The 24,856-nt window shown below is 43.4% G+C and overlaps 1 protein-coding gene across 5 annotated transcripts in view; it reads right to left on the reverse strand.

Moving 5' to 3' along the window:
- FHOD3 (formin homology 2 domain containing 3) overlaps positions 1-24,856 on the reverse strand; it is a 498,310-nt gene that overhangs the window by 418,724 nt on the left and 54,730 nt on the right. For all 5 annotated transcript variants that reach the window (XM_055233750.2, XM_055233761.2, XM_055233789.2 and 2 more), the window contains exon 2: positions 14,744-14,850. In XM_055233750.2, the coding sequence (XP_055089725.2) occupies positions 14,744-14,850 (107 nt within the window). The remainder of the gene's footprint in view (positions 1-14,743; positions 14,851-24,856) is intronic.

Consider the following 24,856-nt stretch of genomic DNA (forward strand, 5'->3'; position numbering starts at 1 on the left):
TGGTTGCAACAGAGAAGACTGCATCCTAACCAATACATACATACCTCCCTGTCTTGATATGACAAGGGTGTGGGGCAGCTGCATTGTAACTATGATGAAACATGAAAGACAAAAGCCAGATCCTAAGGATGGTAGGGCATAAAGATAAAACAAGCCCAGGTTCCTAAGAGTATCATGGAATCAACATATTGTCCTTGAAACTGTATAATTATCCACTGATTTTCTTAGAGTGGCTTTTGTTTTATAGAAAAATTTCATAGAAAGTAGAGAATGTTCTCATATATCCACACTGCCCCTCCCCACCCACCCGTTTCTCCTATTAACATATTGCATTAGTGTGCAAGATGTTAATCTGTTACAACAGATTAACTGACATTGACACATTATTAACAAGTCCATAGTTTTACTTTATAATTCACCGAACAGTTGAACAGTTCTATGAGTTCTCACAAATACATAACGTTCTGGATCCAACATTACAATAACATACAGAGCAGTGACACTGCTCTAAAGATCCCCTGTGCTCCACCTGTTCATCCCTCCCTACCCATCTCCCAACCTCAACTCCCACCCCGGCAACAGGATCTTTTCACTGTCTCCATAGCTTTTTCCCTTTCTCGGAATGTCATATAGTTGGACTCACAGTATGTAGCTTTTTCAGACTGGCTTAACTTCATAATGTGCATTTAAGGTTCCCCCATATCTTTTCTAGCTTAATCGCTCATTTCTTTTTATTCCTAAATAAAAAATACTTCATGGTATGGACAAATACTATGGTTTCTTTACCCATTCAACTACAGAAGGACACGTTGTTTCCAAATTTTGGCAATTATGAATAAAGCTGCTGTGAAAATATGTGCAGGCTTTTGCACGGACATAAGTTTTCAACTCATTTGGGTAAATACCCAGAAGCATGATTGCCAAATTGTATGGTAAGCCTACATTTAGCTTTGTAAGAAACTACCGGACTGTCTTCCAAAGTGGTCATGTCATTTTGCATTCCCACCAGCAATGAATGAGTGTTCCTGTTGCTCCACATCTTTGCCAGCATTTGATATCAGTGTTTTTTTATTTTAGCCATTCTAAGGGGTGTGTAGTGGTATCTCATTTTTTTAAATTTACATTTTACATTATATTGACATGTAATGTTGGATATCTTTCTATATGCTTATTTACCATCTGAATGTCTTCTTTAGTGACATATCTGTTCAGATCTTTTGCCCATTTTTTAATCAGGTTGTTTTCTTATTAAGTTTTAAGAGTTCTTTTTATATTTTGGATACTTGTACTCCATCAGATACGTTTTGCAAATATTTTCTCCTAGTCTGTGGCTGTCTTTTCATTGTCTTAATATCCACTTTTTTTCCATGATAAAAATATAGTCAAAAATTTTAAGCCACTGTTCTCTGGGTTGTCACATGCAGCTAAACCTGAGTCTCTTACTGATGTACAACACCTGGGTTATGCTTTCAATGGATCATCTGGGTGACTACTAACTTTCTTTTCCCTACAGCAAGGGCCTGGTCCTCTCCTCACCTGCATCCTATAGCTGTCCCTCCCGGACAAGACCTCCAGACTCTGTAGCTCCCTCCAAGGAAGCACCCCCAGCCTCTCCAGTACTCCAGCCTTCTCACCTGGGTCCCCAGCCAACATTTTTCACTAGCCACCCCACACCTTGTGTGTGGCTTGCCACAACCTCAGACTAACAGGTATAAACCCCTCCTCCCCTTTTCAAAATTGCCTCCACTGTATCACCTCACTATTTCCCTAACTAGTCCACCATTCTGTGCACTATTCCCCTAATGCCACATGTCCATTCCATTCTCTTGTTCCCCTCTACACGAGCTGGCACCATGGCTCCAGATTCCCAGCCCCCTCCCTCCCCAACCCTGGGTCAGGCCCCAATCCACTCACCTTCCTCGGCCACCAGGTTTAGGTTCATTAGGCCACTCCCTGCTTGTCCCCATAGGGGGTTACATCTGACCAAGGCCTCCCACTCCAAGTTCTTCCCACTCACCCCCACCCATAGCCCCCTCATCACTTAAGGAGTCCTGTGGGGGCTCTCTTTGCAGGTCATTTTTCTTCTGTCTGACTCCAACCCACATACCTACCTGATATCATCTTTGCCCTCATACATCCTGGCATTTAAAGGCATTTAGAACCTTTGATTCCAGTGTCCTTTCAGCATTGGAGTTACTTCATTCCTGCCTGACTTACTGCAGCCTTTATCAGGAATGCCGTCTTCCTCACGCAGCGGTTCTCAATTTTGACTGCACACTGAAATCACCTGGAAGCTTTGAAAATCACCTCTGCCTGGGCCCACCCCTGAGTTCTGATTTCATGAGCCTGAGGCTGGGCGTGGCAGGGAAGGTTCTAAAGTTCCTCAGGGGGTGGCAATATTCTCCAAGACTGAGAGCCTACGCTGCAGGTTCCCAAACAAACATCTAACCACCTGGACAGCATTTTTTTCCTTTTTTTTTTTTTTTGAAACGGAGTCTTGCTCTGTCACCCAGGCTGGAGTACGGTTGCGTGATCTAGGCTCACTGCAACCTCCACCCCCTGGATTCAAGCAATTCTCCTGCCTCAGCCTCCCGAGTAGCTGGGACTACAAGCACGTGCAACCACGCCCGACTAATTTTTTGTATTTTTAGTAGAGACGGGGTTTCCATGTTGGCCAGGCTGGTCTCGAACTCCTAACCTCAAGTAATTCACCCACCTTGGCCTCCCAAAGTGCTGGGATTACAGGCGTGAGCCACTGTGCCCGACCTGGACAGCTTTTTTTTTTTAAAAAAAGCAAGATTCTGAACCTCACTCCGAACCTTCTGAAGCCAGAACCTAGAGATCAGCAGTTCTGGCACCTGGAGCTGGTGTGCAGGGCCTCTGGGCTACCCACTCAACCCAGCTGAACTCACTCCTAATGGCTCCTTTGGTTTTAAAGGGCCAGTTTTCTCCCCCACTGAGAGCAGGGGCAGAACTTGATGGCCTGCACTTTGAGCCTTGCATAGCACTATGAAGACAGGAGCTCCTTCGAACCTGTCACAGATTAGCCACAAGGCTTTGGCCAACACACCTGCACCCTCCGCTCAGGATAACTACCTTAAGAGGAAAAAAAAAAAATCAGGGAACGTCTACCTTACTTCCCTTCCGCACCCTCACCAGAATCTCTCTCTTAACATGGGGGTTTTGTTGTTTGCTTGTTTCAGTTTGGTTTTTTAGGTTCAGTAGATTTTTAGACTTACGTTCAAAGTCTATTCCGTGATTTCCCATTCCACCAGTCTAAAATGCAGAGGAAACTTGGACAAATGTGTGAATGGGTGAGGTTAACTTTTGTATTATATCATAAGAAGAAATTGCTTTTTATTCCTTCAAACCTGATATTTTGAGATGTAAAGACCTCTTTGAGAATCTGATGAAGGCTTTGAAATACCTCCCCACCAAAATCCCACAAACCCACAAACTGTACGGAAACCTCAGAGGTTCATGGGCCTCAGGGCCCATGATCTGCAGGCTGAGAAGTCAGGTGTCCAAGAATAACAGCAAAGCCAGTCCCAAATCCCCGGGTTCTCCTAAACAGGTCCAGCACAAAGCTGGCAGGACCCATGTACCCTTGCAGATGGGACTCTGCATGGCCCTTCTTACCCTTTCCCAGATGCACATCCAGCCATGATTTCTAAGCCACCAGCCTCACATAGACACATGGGCCCAGGGTGGAGGACTACCAGCCCCCTTGGCAAATGAGAGAAAGTGAACAGCATGACACAGCCAGTAAGCAGCAGCTATCTTCACAGCCAACCCTGTGGCACAGGCCTGAAGGGAGTCATGCCGAGGAAAAGGTGAATGCCCCAAGTTACCTGAAGTTAGGAGCACCTGTGACATGTATGCCATGTCCAGCCACCACACTGGTCCTCACGATGTCCCTGAAACATCATGGTTCTCAGGTCCACTCTCGACTCAAGCCACACTCCCACCTGCTGCACCTTCCAAATACCCAAAGCCACTATCTCCTCCAGGGCTTGTCTAAAAGCCCACCTTCTCCATGACAGTGCCCTGTGGACCTGGGCTGGCATTGGTTTCCTTTCAGAGACACTGAGGGTAGCAACAGGCAAAAGAGTGGAGGTTCTGGCCCAGCTCAGCCCTGTGGGCAAACCTCCATCGAGATCTCTTAACTGAAAGTTGAGATCTCAGGGCACCTGACCTGCATAGAATCCTCTGGGTCTAAACTCCAGTGGTTCCCATTTCAATGTATCATCTTCCCAGAATTGGACTGTAATTATAACAGAGGCTAACAGTTTTGAGTGTGGATTATGTATCAGGAATTAGTTAATGTTTTAGATACATTATCATATTTTACTTCAAAACAACCCAAAGAGGCAGTATTATGATAATATTGCCCCCCAATTATAAGGAAACTGAGGTTCAGAGAGGTGAAGTTGCAACCCCAGGGTCAAACAGCCATGAGACTAACGGTAAAGCCTGTGTCCCCAACCATTATGCTACACTGCTATCCTCAGGTGCCAGAGACCCCATCAGGACCCCTCTTCATACAGGAAGGGAAATGGGATTGGGCCATATTTACCTTATTCTGTAAATAAATGTTATAAGTGTCTTCATTTTATAAACTCCTATCAGAGGTAAAGTGGCTTGCCCAAGGCCACACAATGACTACGTCAGGAAAAATAACCTGGAGGCTGCAGGCTTCTGTGTCTGCTGCACCATGTCGTGCTTGCTAATTTACCTGGCCTCAGAAGGTGATGAACAGACCTGGCTCTGTTTTGCTAGCATAATAATTGCTTTGTCCTTCTACTTTTAGAGGTCTTTCTCCTCTTCTCTGACTAGCTAAAGCCTGAGTGATAATTCTAAACAAGAAGTTAATTTTTAGTCTTGGCATAAAAGTGCAGGGTAATGGACAAGAACAAAGAAGCAAAATCCTCCAGCAAGGAAACTCAGAACACATGGTATGAAAAACATCACAATTTTCACACAGACTCATACATCTTCATTAGATGGCCACAATATTAGCAGACGTTTTGCTATAACTGACACAAAGAAATCAAGAGAAAAAAAATGGTATTTGCCATTTTCATACCTCCAAAGGGCAAGTCTTAACTGGGAAGCAATTATATTTTAACTCCCACTCATAGGAGACACACAGACTTTGTCAAATGCCACACATCTAGGAGAGGACCTAAAAGGTCTATTTCAAAGATACAAACCCTCACTCTAGGGTGATTTGGGGGCACACTTGTCAAATGTGTAGCTACGCATGCCTCCAATTCCAACACTTTGAGAGGCTAAGACGGGAGGATTGTTTTGAGTCCAGGAGTTCCAGACCAGCCTGGGCAACATAGGGAGACCCTGTCTCTACAAAAAAATACAGAAGTTAGCCAGAGCAGGAGAATCATTTGAGCCTGAGAGATGGAGGCTATAGTGAGCTGTGATTGCACCACTGCACTCCAGCCTGGGTGACAAAGAAAGATCCCATCAAAAATAATTAAAAATTTAAATTTTTCTTAAAAAATTTTAAATGTGTAGCTATCCCAGTATCTTTTGGGCTACCTTCCTCTGTTTGTAGCTTCCCAAGTCTTGAGTCCCACCTTCTCATCTTGCCATAATTCATTTTCCCAGCAACCCTAGCTACTAGAGTACAGAAATGGGATTCAACCTCTACCTATTGGATGGACTTATGGCCAAGTGACGATTCAGAAGGGAACAAAGTGAGAATACAAGCACCAGGATCTACTCTGGGGATTTTTCAGCAGGATGCCCTGGCTCTTTGGGAACAGCTGTGGAGGAAGTGCCAGCATCTGGAGACAGGTGTTGCCCAGGTGAACTGTAGTGTCAGTGATGGATGACAGCAGCAAAGCTGTTTCAACTGGAGACAGTGTTTTAGACCAGGACCAACTGTCCTTGCAGGAACCAACCTCATGCCACCAAAGGTGCCAATGTACATGCTGCACAGAACCTAAAGTGCCTTTGCCCAGAAGCCCCTGGGATGGCAGAAGAGCACAGTCTTGGGAATTGGTCACACCTGTGTTCAAACTTGGCTTTGCCACCCCAGACATGTAAGTTAACTCCTGACCCTTGGTTGTCTCAGATGAAAAATTGAGACAATAAAATCCAATTACATGACTAGTATGATAATTAATTATTAAAGATCCTGTGAATAGGGGGCCTAATATAGTACCTGGCATAGTAGCTGATCCAAAAATATTATTCTTCTCCCACACCCTTTATTCTTATTGCTTTTATCAATACATTAGCACTTTTTTTCTGAGCTGCCATCTCCAAATCATTCAAGTTTTGATAAGAAAGAAGAAAACAAAAACGAGGACAAGGTCCTCAAGTGTAACACCACTAGAGACATTTTTCAAGCTGACAATGATCTACTCATAACATTCCCGGGGTCTGTTTGATCAATGAGCCATGAAGTCATCCAATTAGACTATCATCTAGCCTGCATTCTGACAACTTATATGAAAGGATGTCACTGTCAAATACTTGATAAAAACTTTTGCAACGGAACTTCCCCAAGTCTATCAGCCTAATAGTGTTAATTTTAAAAATAGCAATAAGTAGAATCTGGTGTGACTTAAGATACCACTCCCATATGCACAGCCTAGAGTGGTTTCCAGGATCCTTTCTCACATACTATTGGTGTTCCCCTTACTACCACTCTGGAGACAAGAAGGGTATTCTCAGAGCACCTTGCTGAATCCTAACAAGGACCTTGGTCTTCTTGGTGCGCGTGGCCATGCCTTTCAGGAATCCATTCTGGCAATGCGCCATTCAACTGGACACTAGTATTCGCTAAGTGCCTGAAACATGCTGAGAAAATGCCAAATCCTGGACATTCAGACAGGCATGGTTCTGACCTACCGAAGTGTTAGCAGCAGAGAAGAGGGGCAACTAGCAGCACAATCAATGATCATAAATTGTGAAGGGTGTTAAAACAGGTGAAACCCAGGAAGCCACCAGTATATACTAAAGTCAAATAGCTACATGAAACTAAGAAGGTTCCAATTTTTCTCCATTAATTGAGCTATTCATGAAAAATGAGAACTCCCAGATAGTATTCAGTGGACCATATTTTTAACTCAGGCAAAGTGGTTTCAAACAACTTTTGGGGGCTCCTGGACAACAGATTAAGATAGCTGAGCATTATTTGGAAAGAATCAGGGAACCTCTTAAGTTTCCTGAAGAAGAGGGTGATGAAATCAGAGATATACTTAGTTCGAGATGGATAAGAAGTAGGCTGGGTATGGTGACTCACGCCTGTAATCCCAGCACTTAGGGAGGCTGAGGGTGAATTGCTTGAGTTTAGGAGTTCAAGACCAGCCTGGGCAACATGAAAAAACCCCATCTCTACAAAAAATACAAAAATTAGCAGGGCTTGGTGGTGCACGCCTGTAGTCCCAGCTACTCGGGAGGCTGAGTCAGGAGAATGGCTGGAACCTGGGAGACAGAGGTTGCAGTGAGCCGAGATCGCACCACTACACTCCAGTCTAGGGGACAGAGCGAGACTCTGTCTCAAAAATAACATATATATATATATAAAAAATTAGCTGGGCACGGTGGCACATGTCTGTAGTCCCAGCTACTTGAGAGGCTGCAGTGAGCTGAGATCATGCCACTGCACTCCAGCCTGGGCAACTGGAGTGAGACCCTGTCTCAAAAATAAATAAATAAATAAAAATAAGAAGGAAAAAGGTGGGGCCCCATCAGGGGCTATTTCAGTAATCTAATAAATATAAGAATAGCTGCTGATATGGGTATATTCCTAGAGAAGTTTCACTTTCTGTGCACGTCTCTGATTTTTTTATGTGCATATTGCTTTATTCAGACTCAGAGTATTTCTTTATTCAGCAAAAGTATTAAGCAATTCTAGGTATAGGCAAAAAGTAAGTTGACATTAACATAATTAATAATTACTTTTTCCACAGTAATGAGTTTAAAAGATGATACCATATAAAACTATCTACTAGAGCATCTGCTAAGAAAATATACAGTAAATTATCATTGAATACAATATCTAAAATAGTTGCAAATCCACTAAAATCTGGAAAATATCCACTTATTTATTCACTTTTAGAGACAAGGTCAAGACCTTGCCCTTTTATCCAAGCTGGAGTGCAGTGGCACAATCATGACTCACTGCAGTCTCGGCCTCCCAGGCTCAAGCAATCCTCCCACCTCAGCCTCCCGAGTAGTTGGGACTACAGGTGTGAGCCACCACAGCTGGCTGGAAAATATCTATTTAATTGTGACATACGATTTTAAAATAACTTAGCATATAAATACCATATGCTTGATTACCACAAATGTTCCTAGGAAAGGCTACTCTCGAGCGCCCATCAAGAAAAGTTACTCGAAATAGGGTGGAGCCAAGATGGCCGAATAGGAACAGCTCCGGTCTCCAGCTCCCAGCCCCAGTGACACAGAAGACGGGTGATTTCTGCATTTCTGCTTGAGGTACCGGTTTCATCTCACTAGGGAGTGCCTAACAGTGGGTGCAGGACAGTCGGTGAAGCGCACTGTGCGCGAGCCGAAGCAGGGCGAGGCATTGCCTCACTCGGGAAGCGCAAGGGGTCAGGGAGTTCCCTTTCCTAGTCAAAGAAAGGGGTAACAGACGGCACCTGGAATATCGGGTCAGTCCCACCCTAATACTGCGCTTTTCCAAGGGGCCTGGAAAACAGCACACTAGGAGACTGTGTCCCGCACCTGGCTCGGAGGGTCCTATGCCCACAGAGTCTCGCTGATTGCTAGCACAGCAGTCTGAGATCAAGCTGCAAGGCGGCAGCGAGGCTGGGGGAGGGGTGCCCGCCATTGCCCAGGCTTGCTTAGGTAAACAAAGCAGCCAGGAAGCTCGAACTGGGTGGAGCCCACCACAGCTCAAGGAGGCCTGCCTGCCTCTGTAGGCTCCACCTCTGGAGGCAGGGCACAGACAAACAAAAACTCAGCAAGAACCTCCACAGACTTAAATGTCCCTGTCTGACTGACAGCTTTGAAGAGAGTAGTGGTTCTCCTAGCATGCAGCTGGAGATCTGAGAATGGACAGACTGCCTCCTAAAGTGGGTCCCTCACCTCTGAGCAGCCTAATTGGGAGGCACCCCCCAAGTAGGGACAGACTGACACCTCATTCAACCGGGTACTCCTCTGAGACAAAACTTTCAGAGGAACTATCAGACAGCTGAATTTGTGGTCTCACGAAAATCCGCTGTTCTGCAGCCACCGCTGCTGACACCCAGCCAAACAGGGTCTGGAGTGGACCTCTGGTAAACTCCAACAGACCTGCAGCTGAGGGTCCTGTCTGGTAGAAGGAAAACTAACAAACAGAAAGGACATCCACACCAAAAACCCATCTGTACATCACCATCATCAAAGACAAAAAGTAGATAAAACCACAAAGATGGGGAAAAAACAGAGCAAAAAAACTGGAAACTCTATAAAACAGAGCACCTCTCCTCCTCCAAAGGAACGCAGTTCCTCACCAGCAACGGAACAAAGCTGGATGGAGGATGACTTTAATGAGTTGAGAGAAGAAGGCTTCAGACGATCAAACTACTCTGAGCTACGAGAGGAAATTCAAAACAATAGCAAAGAAGTTAAAAACTTTGAAAAAAAATTAGAAGAATGGATAACTAGAATAACCAATGGAGAGAAGGGCTTAAAGGAGCTGATGGAGCTGAAAGCCAAGTTTTGAGAATTACGCGAAGATTGCAGAAGCCTCAGTAGCAGATGCGATCAACCGGAAGAAAGGGTATCGCTGATGGAAGATGAAATGAATGAAATGAAGAGAGAAGGGAAGTTTAGAGAAAAAAGAATAAAAAGAAATGAACAAAGCCTCCAAGAAATTTGGGACTATGTGAAAAGACCAAACCTACGTCTGATTGGTGTACCTGAAAATGATGGGGAGAATGGAACCAAGTTGGAAAACACTCTGCAAGATATTATCCAGGAGAACTTCCCTAATCTAGCAAGGCAGGCCAGCATTCAGATTCAGGAAATACAGAGAACGCCACAAAGATACTCCTCAAGAAGGGCAACTCCAAGACACATAATTGTCAGATTCACCAAAGTTGAAATGAAGGAAAAAATGTTAAGGGCAGCCAGAGAGAAAGGTCAGGTTACCCACAAAGGGAAGCCCATCAGACTAACAGCTGATCTCTCAGCAGAAACTCTACAAGCCAGAAGAGAGTGGGGGCCAATATTCAACATTCTTAAAGAAAAGAATTTTCAACCCAGAATTTCCTATCCCGCCAAACTAAGCTTCATAAGTGAAGGAGAAATAAAATACTTTACAGACAAGCAAATGCTGAGTGATTTTGTCACCACCAGGCCTGCCCTAAAAGAGCTCCTGAAGGAAGCACTAAACATGGAAAGGAACAACTGGTACCAGCCACTGCAAAAACATGCCAAATTGTAAAGACCATCGAGGCTAGGAAGAAACTATAGCAACTAACGAGCAAAATAACCAACTAACATCATAATGACAGGATCAGATTCACACATAACAATATTAACGTTAAATGAAAATGGGCTAAATGCTCCAATCAAAAGACACAGACTGGCAAACTGGATAAGGAGTCAGGACCCATCAGTGTGCTGTATTCAGGAAACCCATCTCACGTGCAGAGACACACATAGACTCAAAATAAAGGGATGGAGGAATATCTATCAAGCAACTGGAAAACAAAAAAAGGCAGGGGTTGCAATCCTAGTCTCTGATAAAATAGCCTTTAAACCAACAAAGATCAAAAGAGACAAAGAAGGCCATTACATAATGGTAAAGGGATCAATTCAACAAGAAGAGCTAACTATCCTAAATATATATGCACCCAACACAGGAGCACCCAGATTCATAAAGCAAGTCCTCAGTGACCTACAAAGGGACTTAAACTCCCACACAATAATAATGGGAGATTTTAACACCCCACTGTCAGCATTAGACAGATCAACGAGACAGAAAGTTAACAAGGATATCCAGGAATTGAACTCAGCTCTACATAAAGTGGACCTAATAGACATCTACAGAACTCTCCACCCCAAGTCAACAGAATATACATATTTTTCAGCACCACACCACACCTATTCCAAAATTGACCACATAGTTGGAAGTAAAGCTCTCCTCAGCAAATGTAAAAGAACAGAAATTATAACAAACTGTCTCTCAGACCACAGTGCAATCAAACTAGAACTCAGGATTAAGAAACTCACTCAAAACCGCTCAACTACATGGAAACTGAACAACCTGCTCCTGAATGACTGACTATTGGGTACATAATGAAATGAAGGCAGAAATAAAGATGTTCTTTGAAACCAACGAGAACAAAGACACAACATACCGGAATCTCTGGGACACGTTCAAAGCAGTGTGTGAGGGAAATTTATAGCACTAAATGCCCACAAGAGAAAGCAGGAAAGATGCAAAATTGACACTCTAACATCACAATTAAAAGAACTAGAAAAGCAAGAGCAAACACATTCAAAAGCTAGCAGAAGGCTAGAAATAACTAAAATCAGAGCAGAACTGAAGGAAATAGAGACACAAAAAACCCTTCAAAAAATTAATGAATCCAGGAGCTGGTTTTTTGAAAAGATCAACAAAATTGATAGACCGCTAGCAAGACTAATAAAGAAGAAAAGAGAGAAGAATCAAATAGATGCAATAAAAAATGAAAAAGGGGATATCACCACCGATCCCACAGAAATACAATCTACCATCAGAGAATACTACAAACACCTCTATGCAAATAAACTAGAAAATCTAGAAGAAATAGATAAATTCCTCGACAAATACACCCTCCCAAGACTAAACCAGGAAGAAGTTGAATCTCTGAATAGACCAATAACAGGTTCTGAAATTGTGGCAATAATCAATAGCTTACAAACCAAAAAGAGTCCAGGACCTGATGGATTCACAGCTGAATTCTACCAGAGGTACAAGGAGGAACTGTTACCATTCCTTCTGAAACTATTCCAATCGATAGAAAAAGAGGGAATCCTCCCTAACACATTTTATGAAGCCAGCATCGTCCTGATACCAAAACCTGGCAGAGACATAACCAAAAAAGAGAATTTCAGACCAATATCCTTGATGAACATTGATGCAAAAATCCTCAATAAAATACTGGCAAACCGAATCCAGCAGCACATCAAAAAACTTATCCACCATGATCAAGTGGGCTTCATCCCTGGGATGCAAGGCTGGTTCAACATACGCAAATCAATAAATGTAATCCAGCATATAAACAGAACCAAAGACAAAAACCACATGATTATCTCAATAGATGCAGAAAAGGCCTTTGACAAAATTCAACAACGCTTCATGCTAAAAACTCTCAATAAATTAGGTATTGATGGGACGTATCTCAAAATAATAAGAGCTATCTACGACAAACCCACAGCCAATATCATACTGAATGGGCAAAAACTGGAAGCATTCCCTCTGAAAACTGGCACAAGACAGGGATGCCCTCTCTCACCGCTCCTATTCAACATAGTGCTGGAAGTTCTGGCCAGAGCAGTCAGGCAGGAGAAGGAAATAAAGGGTATTCAATTAGGAAACGAGGAAGTCAAATTGTCCCTGTTTGCAGATGACATGATTGTAGATCTAGAAAACCCCATTGTCTCAGCCCAAAATCTCCTTAAGCTGATTAGCAACTTCAGCAAAGTCTCAGGATACAAAATCAATGTACAAAAATCACAAGCATTCTTGTACACCAATCACAGACAAACAGAGAGCCAAATCATGAGTGAACTCCCATTCACAATTGCTTCAAAGAGAATAAAATACCTAGGAATCCAACTTACAAGGAATGTGAAGGACCTCTTCAAGGAGAACTACAAACCACTGCTCAATGAAATAAAAGAGGATACAAACAAATGGAAGAACATTCCATGCTCATGGGTTGGAAGAATCAATATCGTGAAAATGGCCATACTGCCCAAGGTAATTTACAGATTCAATGCCATCCCCATCAAGCTACCAATGACTTTCTTCACAGAATTGGAAAAAACTACTTTAAAGTTCATATGGAACCAAAAAAGAGCCCGCATCGCCAAGTCAATCCTAAGCCAAAAGAACAAAGCTGGAGGCATCATGCTACCTGACTTTAAACTATACTACAAGGCTACAGTAACCAAAACAGCACGGTACTGGTACCACAACAGAGACATAGATCAATGGAACAGAACAGAGCCCTCAGAAATGATGCCGCATAGCTACAACTATCTGATCTTTGACAAACCTGACAAAAACAAGAAATGGGGAAAGGATTCCCTATTTAATAAATGGTGCTGGGAAAACTGGCTAGCCATATGTAGAAAGCTGAAACTGGATCCCTTCCTTACACCTTATACAAAAAGTAATTCAAGATGGATTAAAGACTTATATGTTAGACCTAAACCATTAAAATCCTACAAGGAAACCTAGGCAATACCATTCAGGACATAGGCGTGGGCAAGGACTTCATGTCTAAAACACCAAAAGCAATGGCAACAAAAGCCAAAATCGACAAATGGGATCTCATTAAACTAAAGAGCTTCTGCACAGCAAAAGAAACTATCATCAGAGTGAACAGGCAACCTACAGAATGGGAGAAAATTTTTGCAACCTATTCATCTGACAAAGGGCTAATATCCAGAATCTACAATGAACTCAAACAAATTTACAAGAAAAAAACAAACAACCCCATCAAAAAGTGGGCAGAGGACATGAACAGACATTTCTCAAAAGAAGACATTTATGCAGCCAAAAAACACATGAAGAAATGCTCATCATCACTGGCCATCAGAGAAATGCAAATCAAAACCACAGTGAGATACCATCTCACACCAGTTAGAATGGCCATCATTAAAAAATCAGGAAACAACAGGTGCTGGAGAGGATGTGGAGAAATAGGAACACTTTTACACTGTTGGTGGGACTGTAAACTAGTTCAACCATTGTGGAAGTCAGTGTGGCGATTCCTCAGGGATCTCGAACTAGAAATACCATTTGACCCAGCCATCCCATTACTGGGTATATACCCAAAGGACTATAAATCATGCTGCTATAAAGACACATGCACACGTATGTTTATTGCGGCACTATTCACAATAGCAAAGAGTTGGAACCAACCCAAATGTCCAACAATCATAGACTGGATTAAGAAAATGTGGCACATATACACCATGGAATACTATGCAGCCATAAAAAATGATGAGTTCGTGTCCTTTGTAGAGACATGGATGAAACTGGAAACCATCATTCTCAGTAAACTATCACAAGGACAAAAAACCAAACACCGCATGTTCTCACTCATAGGTGGGAATTGAACAATGAGAACTCACGGACACAGGAAGGGGAACATCACACTCCGGGGACTGTTGTGGGGTGGGGGGAGGGGGGAGGGACAGCATTAGGAGATACACCTAATGCTAAATGATGAGTTAATGGGTGCAGGAAATCAACATGGCACATGGATACATATGTAACAAACCTGCACATTGTGCACATGTACCCTAAAACCCTAAAGTATAATAAAAAAAAAATAATAAATGCTAAAAAAAAAAAAAGAAAAGTTACTCAAAATGGAAATGGGTCTGCAGTCACCACTGATGAGTCACTTGCATCTCCCTCGTGTGTGATTGAGAATTAAGAGAAGGTCAAAGCCATGGTAGTTCCTCCTAAATATTTTAAGGCCTCAATATACCATTTCCTGGTAGGTGGGGACCAGTCAGCAGGGTGAACAGTTGCTCTTACCCGGCATCATCCTGGAAGCCTTCCAACTCATCCCGCTGCTCTGCCAGGGTGGCCTCCAAATCCAGGTAGGCGCCATTGTGAGAGAGCTGCAGAGTACAGTCATCCAGCTGCAAGAGAAAAAGTCTGTTATACCCAACCTGCTCCTCAGATGGGGACTACACATGGAGAAATCACATCATGTTGCCCTCCTGTGTTTTGTAAAATCGAGCAATGTTCTGAAATGTGGATCATAACTTGAAGAGCTAGCATGTTAGTGCAAATAGATCGGGAATGATCTGTGTACCGAGTGGATGGATGAGGCATCTCTTAACAGAGTGACATCGACAGCATCCTCTGGGCCCTAAGCCACTGAAAGAGCCCTTTGGGCACTGGGCCAATGCTTTTTTCCACTCTCAGGGGCACAGACGAGACCTGGCATTTCAAGAGTGGAAATCGAGATCACGATGCTGATGTGACCATAGATTGAGTCACAGGGCCTAAAAGGCAAATTTGGTGGGGAAAATATGCTGTTTCCTTTGATTCAGTGAGGAGCCTGCTTATTCAGATTCTATGGTCATACTCTGCACATTACAAATAATGTTGCTCAATAAAGTATTTTTACAACTGAACTGAAACATCCTCCAACTGAATGGCAATATACCCAAATTACAACACAGCACACAGGAAATTAAGTCTCTCTTGCTCTGTCACCCAGGCTGGAGTGCAGTGGCTCGATCTCAGCTCACTGCAACCTCCACCTCCTGGGTTCAAATGATTCTCCTGCCCCAGCCTCCCGAGTAGCTGGGATTATAGGCACGCACACTGATCTCATTTTTCAAACTTTTTATTTTTTATTTTTTTGGCGACAGAGTGTCGCTCTATCACCCAGGCTGGAGTGCAGTGGCATGATCTTGGCTCACTGCAGCCTCTGCCTCCCAGGTTCAAGAAATTCTTCTGTCTCAGCCTCCCAAGTAGCTGGGATTACAGGCTCCCACTACCATACCTAGCTAATTTTGTTTTGTATCTTTAGTAGAGATGGGGTTTTGCCATGTTGGCCAGCCTGGTCTCAAACTCCTGACCTCAGGTGATCCACCAGCCTCAGCCTCCCGAAGTGCTGGAATTACAGGCATGAGCCACCACACCCAGCCAAAAATTTTGTTTGACATTTATATGCTGTTCATTATATTCTGGGCACTGTTCTAAACATTTGTACATGGGAAGTCAGTTGATTCTCTCACAAACTCTGTATGTTCTACTATTTTCCTCATTTTACAGAGGAGGACTGTGAGGCACAAAGAAAGGCTACGTTACTTGCCCAATTCACCATCTAGTAAATGGTGGAGCTGGAATTTGATACCAGTAGTTTGATTTGAGGACATGGTCTCAACCACTACACTCTGCATCCTCTCTACAGCCCAAGACACACACAGAACTTGAAAATTTTATCACGGTGCAAAATGCAGCTTGTATCAACTGAGTGTTCTGGTGTGACTGAGCAAATGTGTTTGCCAACACCATTCCCGTTTCTCCCCAGGCACACAGCCTTGTCTTAGAGTTGGGCTCTGGCTGCATAACTGAGTATTGATCAACAGAATGTGGGTGAAAGTGAAGAAGGCCCCCAACAGGCTTGGCCATAACACCTCTGCACAACTGTCCACTTTTCTTTTCTTGCCTATGGCCAGATGCAGAGGAGCCAGAGGAGACTTTGAAACCTAGAAAACAGCAGAGCCCCAAATGCAAAGAGCTTGGGTTTCTGAGTCACTGCATGGAAGAGAGCACTTTGCTGCCCAGATCCACTGACCCATCCTGGACTGTGACAGCATCAAGAAACGAGCCTTTGCTGTGCTAACTCATTAAGGTTTTGTGGTTGCTACAGGTAGCAGTTAGCATTATATTACATAAAGAATGATTACTCTTAAAATAGAGAAAAATAATTTTACCAAAGAAGATTGAGATTAATATTATGAGAAAATCTAAACTTATACCCTCATGCTTGATTTCTTGAGCTATAAGAGTGACTCAATTCATCTTCTCGCTGAGTTAGGCTATTACTCCAAAATGACAGCTAGGGGAAAAGTGGAGACAAATATGTAGTTACTTTAAAACATCTAGATGAATGCTTGATAATCTGCTATAAGTGAGATTTCAAATCTCACTTTTTTTTTTGTTTTGATAGGAAAGTTTTGCTATTATCCTCAACAAGAGAAATGCAAACTGTCATCTTGTTTAGAAGCAGCATCTATAACAGGCTGTTAATTCTTGTTAGAAACCCCACAGTTCCTTGTTTCTGGTTATCCGCAACAGAATGAAAGGAATTTCTTCTTTATTACTTGTGAGAAATACCTAGTTAAGTCATTTGAAGGGGTTAATCCTATTTGATTCACTTGTTTTATTTCTCTAATAGCAGACCGTAACTCATAATTACTAAGGCTTGCTGGTGAATTTCAGCATTCTTGAGCAGCATCTTATAGATGGATCATCTGATTTGAGAAAGCATTTAATAATACAAACTGGCCAAATTGTCTGTACTGTAGTGTCAAAGGTGTGCCACAGGAGCTGCCTCCCCTACTCTATGGAAGCAGCAGGCAGGAAGAGTTTCCTGCAGAAGGTGTCTCCTGAGCCAATGATCACCAGTGGACTGAAATCAGACGTTATCATTCCAGGTGGAAAATTCCAATGGAAATTGGACCTGTTGACACGTACAGTGGACCATGTGTCTGGTTGTAATCATTGGCAGCTCATTCTTGCTTTAATTTCTACTGCTGTTATTAACTAAGAAAGCTGATTTAGTGTGTTCGGCTGATAGTATCAACACTTTGCCTATTTTTAATCCCACATATAATCAACAGACTGAAAGATGGAATGACAAAAGCTCTTTAAGCCATCACAATGTCCTTTTCCTCAACCCCTGGAAACATATGAGCCTAAAGAGAGAAGCACTGGGATAAGGAGTTTCTACTTCTCCTCAAGGAGGTCTGAGTCATTCTGAGCCTGTGGTCCACACTCAGCCAGAGGGACAGAACCAAGAGCAAATAGTGCTGTCTGGAGAGAAGCCAAGCATACACATGAATGTGGCATAAATACTCCCACCAGAGCCTGTTTCAAGCCACCAATGCACAGTCGCTGAGCATGGGGTTAGAAAGAGGTGTGCAGCAGCTCACCAGTATACAGCATTTCTACCACACAGATCTGCAAGATCTAAATAACCTGGAGAGCAGAGGTAGCAGAATGGAGTAAAATAATTAGGAAGTGACACATTGTGAATGTCTATAACCTTTGTTTTTAATATAATCGGCTCAATTGTGAGTTTCTATAATTCTTATTTTAAATTTCTTTTATTTTTATTTATTATTATTATTTCTTTTTTGTAGGGGGTCTCACTGTTGTGCAGGCTGGTCTTGAACTCCTGGCATCAAGCAATCCTCCCACCCTGGCCTCCCAAAGTGTGAAGATTACAGATGTGAACCATTGTGCCTAGCCAATTTAATTTTTAGTAATAGCTATGTTTGACAAGTGGCTCACAAAATTCCTGAGAATTTGACAATCAGTCTTGCAGGTCACCCAGGCCAGCACCAGCACATACTGTTCTTGGCCATTCAGTTGAGGTACCTAAAGCAGAGATAGCACAGATGAAAAGACTGACAGCCCCTTAGCCAGGCTTATCAGTCTCCACCAGCCCTGCCTAAGCCCTGTGCTCTTCTCCTTAGACTGCGAGGAGGTGGGAATGTACTAGTGGCCGGCAGATGTAGCCCCATCTGGACTATTTTGCATACCATTTCCATCTCGCATCTTCAGATTTTATTCCCAGCAGCCCAAGACAAATATCTCACCTTTCTGGACACTCACCCCGGCCTGCCAGGTATCTGCCTCAAGGCGCTTCGCTCCAGCCCCAAATTGTAACAGGAAGCCCCATAATCTCCCCAGCCTCTGACAGCAGAATCCCCAAACCTTAGCACAATGGCTTGTTCTCACCATTCCTCTTCTCACATTCTGGGCAACATAACTACTACCATTTCCACAGTTCAATTTTAACAAAATTATATGTCAGGCACAGGCAGGGCACCAAGGAACACATAATCACTTCCTTCCCTCAAAGAGATCATTTAACTGTAACACACAAATCAAACACAGAAGAGAATAAAACACCATCTAAATCAACTGTCAAAATGGATGGACATTCATCCTCAGTTATATCCCTTCTGCTGTCCTTAGCAGAGACCTAAGCATCCTCCATGGAACTGCCCGAGTCCCTCCTCCAGGATAGAGGCTGCCATTACCTCCTACGCCAGACGTCACAACCCCGATCCCTAATGAAGGGGTGGGCAGGCCCATCCCATTTGTGCTAGTGAGTCCCTCAACTGAAAAAGAAAATAATTTGCATCTCTTTATCTCTCAGAAACTTCATGTGGAGTCCTCACAGCGGGGCTATAGGATGAGGTGCTGCCCTTTGGGAGACAGGACATGTGTGTGCAAAGGGGATCCTAACAACACAGGGGCTGTGAAGACAGCAAACGAGTCAACACACACCGCCCAAGCCACTCCACCACACAAACCCCACCCCATCATTAAACCCGAGACACAGGAGATTAATATTTAAACCATCACATGAGCCGAGGAGGAAGAACACAGTGCTTCTTGGCTGGACCAATACATTGAAAACAGCAGAAGTCCCTAAATATGTGGGGATGGGGTCATGTTTCGCTATTATTTTAATATGCAAATTAATAGGTACACTAAATGAATTCCTCAACCTTGTCAGTGATAAAGAAGTAACAGTTATAAACTTTCCGAAGAATTAAAAACAATATGAATAGACAGTGAGTGGTGATTAATTCAAATCCAGTTATTACACAGATTTAGACAGATGCATCAAAACTTTCCCTACAGAGTGAAAAACTCAGACACCTCCCTGCCAGACCAGTCCCCGTTGGGGAATCTCGATTCTTACTTACACAGAGGCAACCTGATCCCATTCCTTGGCCTTTCCTGTCAAATGTCTTCCCAAGTGACTCAAGGGACCTGGAATTTCCTGACTCTGACAATTTTCATATCAACCCTGATCCCCTGGCAGCATGTCCCCTGCAGTCCTTTCTTGGCTCTAGGTTTGGTGGCCAGGACATTGCCGGGCACTTCAGGACGTAAGACAAAGCCAGGAGCCATGGGGGGAGATAACATTACAGGGCTATTATAGAAGCACGGCGATTAAGGAAATTTAGGGGCAGTGACAGCGGTGCAGCAGGAAGACTTCAGATTGGGTTGCAGGCTCACACAGTTAGGGCTGTAAACCTGTGGCCAGGATTCTGGCGGGAAGCAGGGTGCTCAGCAGGCAGCCAGTCTCAGATCCACAGTAAGTGTCCTTCTAAATATCCAGGATTTTGTGCCACTCCGCCTAGGTTAAAACACACCGATAAAGCAGGACCTTATTCTCTGGAGACACAGAAAGAGCCTTCCACTCCTTGTAGAGACACTATGCAAAGTCACTCTGGGGTTCTTTTGACTGTTCCTACAAAGATAGTGCAGTAAAAAACAAAGGGCAAGCCAGGCATGATGCCTCATGCCTGTAATCCCAGCACTTTGGGACGCCAAGGCAGACAGATCACTTCAGGTCAAGAGTTTGAGACCAGCCTGGCCAAAATGGTGAAACCCCATCTCCACCAAAAACAAACAAACAAAAATTAGCCGGGCTTGGTGGTGACACACCTGTAATCCCAGCCACTCAGGAGGCTCAGGCAGGAGAATTGTTTGAACCAGGGAGGCGGAGGTCACAGTAAGCCAAGATTGCGCCACTGCACTCCAACAGAGTGAGACTGTCATCTAAAGAAATAAAAAGAAAGGGCAGACTCACCATCCTGAAAAAAACCCAAACATCTCAAAGGAGGCTGATGTCACGTCTCGATTTATGTATTCTTTCTTTTTCTTAGTCCAGTGAACTAGCATGTTACTGAAATAGCTTAATGATTATCTAGGTTTTGGCAGCAGGTCCACAGCGATCCATAGCCCAGGCAATAAAATTTCTGTGTAATCCTGAAATAGATTTGCACAGAACCGTTCTATAAATATATATACTAGGGCTACTCCTTAAACTAATTTTGGTTATAGTTTAGAAGTGGGAAAACATTCTGATCTTAAAAAGAAAAAAGTAAGCCTAATGGAAAGGGCAAGTGCTTATGGCACTTCATTGGTTCCCCCATCCCTGTATCCACATCCTCCCAATGTGATTTTGCAGCAAATTCCCTCTAGAGGCAGATTCTTCCTCTAATCCTGGAATCTGGGTGACCTGTGTCTTACTTTGGCCAATGGACAGTGTCACGTGTGACCTGGCAGAGACTGGGGCTGTCCTCTCTTGCTGCTCTTGGAGCTCTGCCTCTACCTGAAGATGTTGGGGTTACCCGCTGGAGGGTGAAAGACTCAGGCCTGGCTGCTCCTGCCATCCCCCGCTAACAGCCTGCCAAATGCCACATGTCACACGAGGCCAGCCTGGATGGTCAAGCCTCCAGATGACCCACATGACAGACACATGAGACAGCCCAGGAGAAATTGGCCAAACTGGGCCAAATCAGAACTTTCCAGTTGACTCACAGGCTCAGGAGCAACTTTAGGGTTCTGACTTTATGTCACCCTCCTCTTCCCATGAGCTTGCCACCTCAACCCACAGCCAACAGGGAGAACAACTTTCACACTCCACGCGCTCTGCACCGGGATGGCAGGTGGGTGAGAGGTTTGCCCTCTTCAAGTTGCCTGCTGAATGCACCACGTCACTGCAGGCTCAAGGCAGGGCTGGTCACTACCTGCCCAACCCTGACATGCCACAGAGCAAGAACATACCTGAGCTCAAACTCCGGCTTCCCTGACCTTCCCTGAGCCCAAAGTCCTGCTCGGGGCAGAAGACAGCAGCATTTGCTGGGTAAAAGCAAGGAAGGGGAGCCCAGAGCCTGGAGCACTGGAGAGTGAGGGAGCAGTCAGTCAAGGACCCTCCCACAGAGGAGAGGACACAGCAGAAGGCAAGAACACACGAAGTCCTAAACCCCCAGAGTGTGCTCCATGGACCCACGGAACTTCACTTTCAAATGCAAACAGAAAGATAAAACTTCGAAGAATTTCAAGATAGCAACCTTAAGCACGGGGACCTTCTGACTCCATCAGTCACATGCCCACAAAGCCAGCCCCACTCCTGGCTCATAAATGAAGCGTTGCTGTGGGCCCTACCTCTCTCCAGGGCCAGGTTGACTATGGGTCCCCTGAGTGCCCCACTTCAGGCACATACAGCTCTAAGAGCAGCCCAAAAGCAGTCAGCATGTTCCATTTGGTCAGCTGCAATACAGCTACACCTGTTTCCCCCCCTCAAATGGTACTTTTGTTGCTAGGCAGCCATGAAGCTTGTGGCGTCCTTGGATTTTGCGGTTCCTACTAAACGGAGCAGAGACAAGGAACTGGACTTAAAGGACAAGCAAAAAATGTTAGGAAAGAGAGCTTTCCAACAAGTAGTGCCACATGCCCCTTTCACAAGTCTTAATAAAACCAACACAAAACTCGGTTCAATCATTCTAGCTTTTATGGACTAATGATTCCGCCGTAACCCATAACAACCATTGCAAAGGGACAAGATACAGGGCACACACTCTGGGGTTGTCCTCTGCTATTACCTAAGGTGATAGTGAGAATGTGGTATTCATTTCATTAACCTTCAAACTATACACATTCCTCACATGTATTCCTTTGTATGTATAATGCATTTCACATAAAAAATTGTAATTACATTTACATATTTTATTTTTTTATTATACTTTAAGTTTCAGGGTACATGTGCAAAACATGCAGATTAGTTACATATGTATACATGTGCCATGTTGGTGTGCTGCACCCATTAACTCGTCATTTAACATTAGGTATATCTCCTAATGCTATCCTTCCCCCTCCCCCCACCCCACAACAGGCCCCAGTGTGTGATGTTCCCCTTCCTGTGTCCATGTGTTCTCACTGTTCAATTCCCACCTATGAGTGAGAACATGCGGTGTTTGGTTTTTTGTCCTTGCGATAGTTTACTGCGAATGATGGTTTCCACCTTCATCCATGTCCCTACAAAGGGCATGAACTCATCATTTTTTATGGCTTCATAATATTCCATGGTGTATATGTGCCACATTTTCTTAATCCAGTCTATCATTGTTGGACATTTGGCTTGGTTCCAAGTCTTTGCTATTGTGAATAGTGCTGGAATATACATATATCTTTATAGCAGCATGATTTACAATCCTTTGGGTATATACCCAGTAATGGGATTGCTGGGTCAAATGGTATTTATAGTTCAAGATCCCTGAGGAATCGCCACACTGACTTCTACAATGGTTGAACTAGTTTACAGTCCCACCAACAGTGTAAAAGTGTTCCTATTTCTCCACATCCTCTCCAGCACCTGTGGTTTCCTGACTTTTTAATGATGGCCATTCTAACTGGCATGAGATGGTATCTCATTGTGGTTTTGATTTGCATTTATCTGATGGCCAGTGATGATGAGCATTTTTTCATGTGTCTTTTGGCTGCATAAATGTCTTCTTTTGAGAAGTGTCTGTTCATATCCTTTGCCCACTTTTTGATGGGGCTGTCTGTTTTTTTCTTGTAGATTTGTTAGAGTTCATTCTAGACTCTGGGTATTAGCCCTTTGACAGATGAGTAGATTGCAAAAATTTTCTCCCATTCTGTAGGTTGCCTGTTCACTCTGCTGATAGTTTCTTTCGCTGTGCAGAAGCTCTTTAGGTTAATTAGATCTCATTTGTCAATTTTGGCTTTTGTTGCCATTGCTTTTGGTGTTTTAGTCATGAAGTCCTTGCCCATGCCTATGTCCTGAATGGTATTGCCTAGGTTTTCTTCTAGGGTATTTATGGTTTTAGGTCTAACATTTAAGTCTTTAATCCATCTTGAATTAATTTTTGTATAAGGTGTAAGGAAGGGATCCACTTTCAGCTTTCTACATATGGTTAGCCAGTTTTCCCAGCACCATTTATTAAATAGGGAATCCTTTCCCCATTGCTTGTTTTTGTCAGGTTTGTCAAAGATCAGATGGTTGTAGATATGCGGCATTATTTCTGAGGGCTCTGTTCTGTTCCATTGGTCTACATCTCTGTTTTGGTACCAGTACCATGCTGTTTTGGTTACTGTAGCCTTGTAGTATAGTTTGAAGTCAGGTAGCATGATGCCTCCAGCTTTGTTCTTTTGGCTTAGGATTGACTTGGCAATGCAGGCTCTTTTTTGGTTCCATATGAACTTTAAAGTAGTTTTTTCCAATTCTGTGAAGAAAGTCATTGGTAGCTTGATGGGGATGGCATTGAATCTATAAATTACCTTGGGCAGTATGGCCATTTTCACGATATTGATTCTTCCTATCCATGAGCATGGAATGTTCTTCCATTTGTTTGTATCCTCTTTTGTTTCATTGAGCAGTGGTTTGTAGTTCTCCTTGAAGAGGTCCTTCACATCCCATGTAAGTTGGATTCCTAGGTATTTTATTCTCTTTGAAGCAATTGTGAATGGGAGTTCACTCATGATTTGGCTCTCTGTTTGTCTGTTATTGGTGTATAAGAATGCTTGTGATTCTTGCACATTGATTTTGTATCCTGAGACTTTGCTGAAGTTGCCTATTAGCTTAAGGAGATTCTGGGCTGAGACAATGGGGTTTTCTAGATATACAATCATGTCATTTGCAAACAGGGACAATTTGACTTCCTCTTTTCCCTTGCCTTCTCCTGCCTGATTGCCCTGGCCAGAACTTCCAACACTATGTTGAATAGGAGTGGAAAGAGAGGGCATCCCTGTCTTGTGCCACTTTTCAAAGGGAATGCTTCCAGTTTTTGCCCATTTAGTATGACATTGGCTGTGGGTTTCTCATAGATAGCTCTTATTATTTTGAGATACATCCAATCAATATCTAATTTATTGAGAGTTTTTAGCATGAAGGGCTGTTGAATTTTGTCAAAGGCCTTTTCTACATCTATTGAGATAATCATATGGTTTTTGTCATTGGTTCTGTTTATATGCTGGATTATGTTTATTGATTTGCATATGTTGAACCAGCCTTGCATCCCAGGGATAAAGCCCACTTGATCATGGTAGATAAGCTTCTTCATGTGCTGCTGGATT

Source organism: Symphalangus syndactylus, chromosome 1, assembly GCF_028878055.3.
Source record: "Symphalangus syndactylus isolate Jambi chromosome 1, NHGRI_mSymSyn1-v2.1_pri, whole genome shotgun sequence".
Lineage (NCBI taxonomy): Eukaryota > Metazoa > Chordata > Mammalia > Primates > Hylobatidae > Symphalangus > Symphalangus syndactylus.